The sequence below is a fragment of the Lycium barbarum genome, chromosome 5, assembly GCF_019175385.1.
Source record: "Lycium barbarum isolate Lr01 chromosome 5, ASM1917538v2, whole genome shotgun sequence".
Classification (NCBI taxonomy): Eukaryota; Viridiplantae; Streptophyta; class Magnoliopsida; order Solanales; family Solanaceae; genus Lycium; species Lycium barbarum.
Genome location: NC_083341.1, coordinates 8,694,792 through 8,703,211, shown reverse-complemented (window position 1 = coordinate 8,703,211; position 8,420 = coordinate 8,694,792). Strand labels below are relative to the sequence as shown.

At 36.2% G+C, this 8,420-nt stretch overlaps 1 protein-coding gene across 1 annotated transcript; it reads right to left on the bottom strand.

The window, feature by feature from the left end:
* Positions 1 to 1,469: 1,469 nt before the first annotated feature.
* LOC132640356 (uncharacterized) lies at positions 1,470 to 4,149 on the bottom strand. The gene is made up of 6 exons (XM_060356929.1): positions 3,867 to 4,149; positions 2,821 to 2,917; positions 2,503 to 2,669; positions 1,891 to 1,951; positions 1,744 to 1,807; positions 1,470 to 1,644 (listed from the first exon to the last, which is right to left on the bottom strand). Exons 1-5 carry the CDS (start codon positions 3,987 to 3,989, stop codon positions 1,791 to 1,793), a joined length of 465 nt encoding a protein of 154 aa, XP_060212912.1. The 5' UTR covers positions 3,990 to 4,149; the 3' UTR covers positions 1,470 to 1,644; positions 1,744 to 1,790.
* Between the last annotated feature and the right edge of the window lie 4,271 nt (positions 4,150 to 8,420).

Below are 8,420 nucleotides of genomic sequence, written 5' to 3'. Positions count from 1 at the left end.
GCCTCCCAATTATGATACCAACATGGTATATAAATATATTAAGATGGTATCATAATGCTTCAGTCCTTCTCTTAGACCTCCATGAACCATCATGGTATATAAATATACTGAGATGATATCATGAAAGATGTTTCAGTCCTTCTTTTAGTCCTGCATGATATCATCATGGTATATAAATATACTGTGACGGTATTATGAATGATCAAGTTCATTTACTAAAAATGACACACTTTTCTCGGAAAAAAAGCATCTATTATACCATCGTCTTATATACATATACTGTGATGGTATCATGGAGAACTATTTAAGTCCTTCAATGAGACACTCCTCCGGACCATGGTGCCCTCGTGGTATATAAATATACTGAGACGGTATCATGGAGGACTGCTTCAGTCCTTCCTCTTAGTCCTCCATGACACCATCATGATATATAAAATATACTGCGAAAATATCATGGAGGAAGGGGTTTAGGCGAGAGGGGCACATCGGGTAATTAGTTTAGATTGAGCTGGGCAGAAGCGAAAATAGTTTGCTAGAGGGCATGGGTGGGTAATTATTTTGGGTTGGGCGGGCAATTAGTGATGTTTTCCCATTTATTTTCGTATATTTGTATAAATTTCCTATATTTCTTACCATATTATTTTGTCCAATCAAACCAAATGTGTCCGGTATATATGCCTACCGGAGGGTTTGCGGCTTTGCGCCTAAGCGGAATGAGAATTTTTCTTTACAAAGAAGGCTCGAAGAGAAAAGCAAAGATTACGTTTTTTTTTTTTTGCATAAGAAAGTCATCTTCAGATATTTCTTGATTAGAAATTTTTCCAGAGAAAATGACTTCTCTCTGATGAATGAAAAATATTACTTGTTATAGATTCAACCAACACTTAATTTACAAGAGGGGTTGCTCAGATGGTAAGCACCCTCCATCTTCAATCTAAAGGTTGTGAGCTTGAGTCACCAAGAAAGCAAAAGGGGAGCTCCTAGGGCAGGGGTAAATTTTTTTAAAAAAAAAATACCAACACTTAATTAGACATTCTTATCAATCCGTAATACTCACAAATTTGATCAAACCACACCATCCGAATTGCTATTATTGTTATTATTTATTATTATCATTACTATCGTTATTATTGTTATTGTTCTTAGTAATCTTTTACTATATTTTTGTTTCAATTTTTTTTTTCAGTGACCAACTATACAAAACACCAAAAACATAATTTTCTTGAGACATATCTTCCGTAGAAGGCATTTGTCCGAAAATACAACTTTTATGCAAATTCTAACTTCTGTCACCCCAAACACATGTACAACTTTAGCGTGAGATTCAGTTTTCCGGTCGGAATATTGATGGAACAAGATATTCTTTCATTAATATTGTTGATGGGGTCTCTCAGTATTCTCTTAGAATAATTGGTTATAGATTGGCCACTATAATATTCCAGAGAGAATTAGAGATTGCAACAAGCTGATAAGTGTTAGGATAATTAGTTGGATTTGGATTAGATAAATACATTACACGAGAAGTTCAGCAACTACAAAGAGGAACTCATATACTAATGTACAAGCTGAAAAAACACAAAGAAAAGGGACTGAAATGTAACATCTTCCACTCCTAGCTGGTGAAGAATGATTTCTCTTTAACTCCTGATTTCGAACATCAAAAAAAAAAAAGAAATCAATTAGGATTTAAAGGGAAGAAATAAATAAAAATAAAACAAACTTAGGAAATTATATGTCCCGTACCTAAATATTACAGAGAAGAAATTTGTATAGGCAAAGGCAAGGCCTTATTAGTAGTAAAGTGATCCTGCAGAAACAAAGAGATAGCACGTTTAAATCAAAGGAATATACTTTATTATAAATACAATAAAATATTATCATCATACGTACCCTCCCACCAATTTCCTCTTGAAGCAGAGTTTGAACCATCGCCTCTTCCATCTTTCTTGACCTGATCAAGTAACCAGAAAATATACAAAATTTATAAAATGGAAAAAAGAAAACAATTACTATTATCTACTCAAAAAATATAATTTATTGTATTCAGGAGCTAAAGTTTATAAAGAATTGACCATAATTTGTTTTGCTTACCGTGTTCTGAATTGATTATTTATGCATATAAGTAAATTTTTAGAGGAATATCGATTTGAACTAAAACTATCGGATCTGCCGAACCCATCACTTACGTGTAGATCAGCGCTGCTATTATCTTGGTTTTTAAAATGCTACACTTTTATTTATTTAATTTTATTAGTACACGCCTCACTATAGTGTAGACCTCTTTTTGTTTCATGGATCAAAGACGTGAAGATTTGTTGATTTTTTATTTTTTTTTGTGGAGGTGAGATTTGAACCCAAACTCTCTCCTGTACTTTGATTATAATCATATTCATCTCATTTAAAAATTTAAACTATTAAAGCAAACACACTTTTAATTATTTAATTATATTATATATCAATACGAGACGCTAGAGGAAAAAAAAAACAAGTGCCTATACTTACAATATTATTCAGGGAGCCAGAGGTCTGGGTAGTAGGAGGACAAACATCTTGGCCACCATAGTAGATGGATGAGCTTAAATTACATGGAGCTTCTACTTTTTCATTTTGATACATTAAAGTCTTGTCCTTAGTATTGTTGTCTTCCCTGCTTCTTTTAGATCCATTATCTGTAAATTGGTCAAACAAATTAATTTGAATTCAGCATAAGAACATGAAATAAAAGAATTCTGAGAAAGAATATTGACAAATTTAATAAGCAAAATATATATTATTGTTAAATTTATAAGTGAGGGAAAATATAAATGTATTTTCAAAAACCTGAAGTTCCATATTTTGTATTGCCATAATGGTTCCCTTGATCTTGGATTCTTGATGAACCTCCATCCCCTGAGTGCATGGGATCCTTTCTAAGTCCCTAAAGTCACAAGCAAAAAGGAATAAATACCGATCGTTAAAAATTATTGAGTTAAATTTTATGCACTAGCAGTACTATATGTAAAACTTTTAATAAAGCATAACATGATAAAAAAGATAACTAACATGCTATTACAGGTTAACTCCCTTTTTAAGGGTTGAGATGCTAACAAATTAAACACCAAAAAGAAAATGAAAAGAGAATCTAAAGTAAGTACTTAAGGAAAAAAGTCCGGGCCAGACCAAATGGATATATATACATGTGAAAAATGGGACCTAGAAGCAAGCTTGCACTATTAATTATTCTTTCATAACTTTTTCCCTGGAAATTTTAGTTATTCTAGTGGATAAACTTGAGCTTTTGATAATAACTACTCTCTTAATTAATAAGCTAAGAGGGTATTAATTGGTCAATAATACAGATTGTTAAGCTAGGTCACCTTCTTTAAAAGATAAGTTAACCAAAAAATAATTGATACAAACATGCAAGAAAAGATAATTAATTTTGGTGTTCTAAAAAGGGGAGAAAACTGAAAAACCTCACGAAATTACTAAAAGAAAGAAGAGAAGAGAATAAAAAGGAGGCGAAACGGTCAAATTTGCTCATGTACTATCAGAAATTAAGTCTCTAAGTAACTTAATTGACTCTAGATCTGTTAAACTTTTCTTGCGTTAGAAAAAAGTTTCATTTCTACCCTTGATCGCAGCTTGATTCAACCTGAGAGCCTTTTGATACCATGGTCAAAACTTAACTAAATTTGAACTTTTTTCTTTTTTTGAAGAATTTGGACACGTTGAATTTACCCATTTCATGCAGAAACTCAGTTACTGATAATGACATATCCCAGACGATTGTCAAACACAAAGACGAGATGCATGCAGATGAGTTATCATATGAGAGAAAATTATTGCAAGGGGAAAATAATAAAGAGGCAGTATGTATATAGTACCGTGGAAGGTGGACCGAAAACGGAACCAAAGAGAGTCGAGTTTGAGGGCTCTTTGGGACCAAATAGTTCGTTGGTGAACGACGAAGAAGAAGAGGAACCAACAACTTTCTTTGCCTTTTCCATATAGTAAAATAAAGTCCTTTAAATGGAGAAAAATTTCTTTTGTCTTATGGCAGACAAAGAACACAATTTGTTTTGGTTAGGGATGTAGGAGGAAGAGAAGCCGAGTATATATTATAGACTGAGAGGACTGCAAGTGAAGTGTTTTGTGAGAAGAAACAAAGATTGTCACTACTATTTATAGTGGCAAAAAGCAAAAAAGATACATTGAATATATACAAATTATATTCCGATTAGAAATCTGACCAAATCCAGTCGTAGTATTTTTCTTAAATATTTATTGAATAGATATACAACAACAATAACATACCCATTAGAATCCCACAATGTGGGATCTGGGGAGGGTAGAGTGTACGCAGACCTTACCCCCACTTTGAAAGGTAGGGAGGTTGTTTCCGAAAGACCCTCGGCTCAAGAGAGAACAAGACAAACAGGTCAGATAAGGACACGCATATCAAAACAATATGAAAATGAGAAATAACAAAAGTGAGAAAGTCATGATAAAACAGTTTGGAAAGAAAGGAGCAGTAGCTACTATAGATAAATACGACAATCGAAGTACAAGACCCAACAAATATAAGCAGAAATCAAATGGCAATAAACGAATAAGCAAAACTACAACTACTAGAACGAAAGAATAAGTGAGACTACCTCCTAGCCTTCTATCCTAATCTGAGTCTTTCACAACCTCCTATCTAAGATCATGTCCTCGGTAAGCGGAAACTGCGCCATGTCCTGTCTAACCACCTCTCCCCAATACTTCTTTGGCCTACCTCTACCTTTCCTGAAACCGTCCATAGCCAACCTCCGCACTGGGCAATCTGTGTCTATCCTCTTCACATGCCCAAACCATCTGTTACACCTCGCAGTTCGGACATTGAGTTCTGTAGGTGTTAACAGCTTAATTGTGAACACTGAAGTGATATGTGCCTATTTTATGGTTGTAAGGGTTTAAGATCATGTATGAGAAGTACCGAAAGGATTGGCGGGCAAGTGAATCAAGGAAATTAAGTTTGTCGGACTTTGGAGAAAATATGAGGAGCAATTTTGGTCTAACTTGGGGGACGAATATCTCTTAGAATATGAAGTGTTTTAAGGTGAAACAAAATCCCAAAATGAAGTTCGTCGAGTCTAGTTTCCAACGCAACAAACCGCTCATCGATTGGATTTCGGAGTAGAGAATTATGGACGTTACAAGTTCAGCTGACAGAGCAGAAACGCGTGCTACAGTATTGCTACAGTACCGACTTCCTACAGTACTTCTACAGTAAATTGCTACAGTAAACCCGACCCGAATTTGACCCCTATATAAAGGGTAATAACCCCCTTTTTTCCATCAGATTTTGCTAGAAAATTCCAGAAATTGAGGAGAGAGAGTGAGGAAAACAAAAAGTGGGCAATTTTCAAGTAGCGGAGTAGTAGTTTAGGTCCGGGTAACCCATGGTTGTGATTCTAGTGTTGTTTTGCGGTGGATTTTAGCGTGGATATTGAGGATATTGTGGTCTTAACAAGAAAGAAGGTATGAATATTTCTCTTTTGGTATTATTTAAGACTTATTTACAGAGATAAAGTCATTACATAATTGTGTAGTAAGTTGATTAGTTATGGAAGTTGGAAAATAGTGTGTGGGCTGTTTTATGGTACATATTGGTGTTGATAATATTGTTGTTGATGTTGGTATTGTTGTTGTTGTTGGCTGCTGAATTGAGATTTTGGGCTAGGCATATAAATAGAGGAGATGCTGCCGAAATTTCGGCAGATTCTAGAAAGATTTATTTGGAGGCTTAGGATAAGTATATAACAACGAGCCTAACAATAGAATGAATGGTTTTATATGTAGATTTCAAGAAAGAAGGTAGGTTGGAAAGTCGAGAAGCGAGCTTCCAGGTATGTTAAGGCTATCATTTCCTTCTTTTGGCATGATCTATGACAAGTGCGAAGCGTAATGATATCCATAATGAATCCATTCCTAGATGTAGGGTATCCTGAGTTCCTTGACTTCTTATGTCCCGAAGGGGCACCCATAAGTTGTACGATTTCATAAAGTTGTCTAATTCCCGAAGGGGACATTCATAAGGTCTTTCTCTTACCTATGCATTTTACATTTAATTTTTGAGTCTCGAAGGAGACAAATGAAAAGGGGAAGAAGTTCCCATTTTTGCGAAAAAGGGGAAGAAGTTCCCATTTTTAAGAAAAAGGGAAGAAGTTCCCGTTTTGAAACTAAAGTTGCTCCGAAGGGAGTCTTTTGATGGTTTTCAAAGATTTTCATGCATTTGCATATTTACATACATGCACGACATCATTTCATGGGGAAGGGAAAAGGGCTAAGGATTTATATACGCAAACCACCTGATCAGCTGGAATACGATGATTATGATGCCCGAAGGGGCTATTATGCCCGAAGGGGATTTCATAAAGTTGTCTAATTCCCGAAGGGGACATTCATAAGGTCTTTCTCTTACCTATGCATTTTACATTTAATTTTTGAGTCTCGAAGGAGACAAATGAAAAGGGGAAGAAGTTCCCATTTTTGAGAAAAAGGGGAAGAAGTTCCCATTTTTAAGAAAAAGGGAAGAAGTTCCCGTTTTGAAACTAAAGTTGCTCCGAAGGGAGTCTTTTGATGGTTTTCAAAAAATTTCATGCATTTGCATATTTACATACATGCACGACATCATTTCATGGGGAAGGGAAAAGGGCTAAGGCTTTATATACGCAAACCACCTGATCAGCTGGTATACGATGATTATGATGCTCGAAGGGGCTATTATGCCCGAAGGGGCTGCGAGCAGGGTGAAGGCATGCATTATATATATATATATATATATATATATATATATATATATATATATATATATATATACACATACTCATGTTGCATCAAAAGTTCATATGCACGTACATGTTTATCAGAGTTGGTTACAGGTACAGGTCGAGTCTGATACTCTTTTATCATCCGAGTCGATATATATGTTTCAGTTCTGCCTTACATACTCGGTACATTGTTCGTACTGACGTCCCTTTGCCTGGGGGCGCTGCGTTTCATGCCACACAGGTGTATACAGATGAGTAGAAGACATTTGGCTATAGGATTTTCCCAGGCTATCAGCTGGATTGGTGAGCTTCATCTCAGTTCGGAGTGTTGCCGAGTCAAAGTACTTATGTTATGGTATTTTGTATATGTTAGAGACTTTGCAAACAGTGTCCTGTGGATAGTGCGTCGAGGAGTCAACAGTGGTATAAAGCGACCATATAGGTCGATGTGTTTTCAAGCTTTATTTTTAAGGATTGTATTGTGACTAAAGGTTTTCTTGAACTAACGATAAGGGAGAAGTCCCTGATTTGACAAAAGAGTTTTATTGAAAAGTTTTTTATTTACCTGACAGAAGCGTCATTTCGTAGATTAAAGGTTCACAAAAAGTTGTAACTCATGGATGGAATGGTAGTATGGCACTCAGCCTCGCTTTCCGCATCTTGTCCTCCACCGATGTCACTCCCACCTTATACCGGATATCTTCATTCCTAATTGTGCCCATACATCCACCGCAACATTTGCATTTCCACGACTTTCATCTTCTGAATGTGAGAGTTCTTGACTGGTCAATACTCCGCCTCGTAAAACAAAGTCGGTCTAACCACCACTTTGTAGAACTTGCCTTTAAGTTTTGGTGGCACTTTCTTGTCACACAGCACTCCGGAAGCGAGCCTCCATTTCATCCCCCCTGCACCAATACGATGTGAAACATCATCATCGATATCCCCATCTCCCTCAATAATAGACCCAAGATACTTGAAACTTCCTTTCGTTTGGATGGCCTGGGTACCAAGTCTCACTTCCTCATCAGCCTCATGTGGTATGCCACTGAACCTGCACTCCAAGTACTCTGTCTTGGTCCTACTCAACTTAAATCCTTTAGACTCCAATGTTTGTCTCCAACCCTCCAACTTAGCGTTAACTCCGCTGCGAGTCTCGTCAATCAAGACTATGTCATCCGCGAACAACATACACCAAGGCACCTCACCTTGTATTTGTCACGTCAATCCATCCATCATCAAGGCAAATAAAAATGGGCTAAGAGCTGATCCCTGATGCAACCCCATCAGAACAGGGAAGTGCTTCGAGTCTCCTCCTACTATCTTTACCCTGGTCTTAGCTCCATCATACATGTCCTTTATTTCTCTAATATATAAATTATTAATTTAAAATTTAATACCTTAAAAAATTAGATTTAAAATCTGTAAGCTTCAAATTCGAGTCCGTCTCTATCATTGTTATCAGCAAGGGTCAACCATCAAGATGGTTTATGCGGATTGTGGCCCATTTTATCTCTTCTTTCCTGCCAATAATGCTCACGCATGGAGAACAGATGCTGGCAAGTGGACATGTTGCCTGTCTTTAACCCTTCTATCAATGTCACATTTATGTAGTCTACAAAG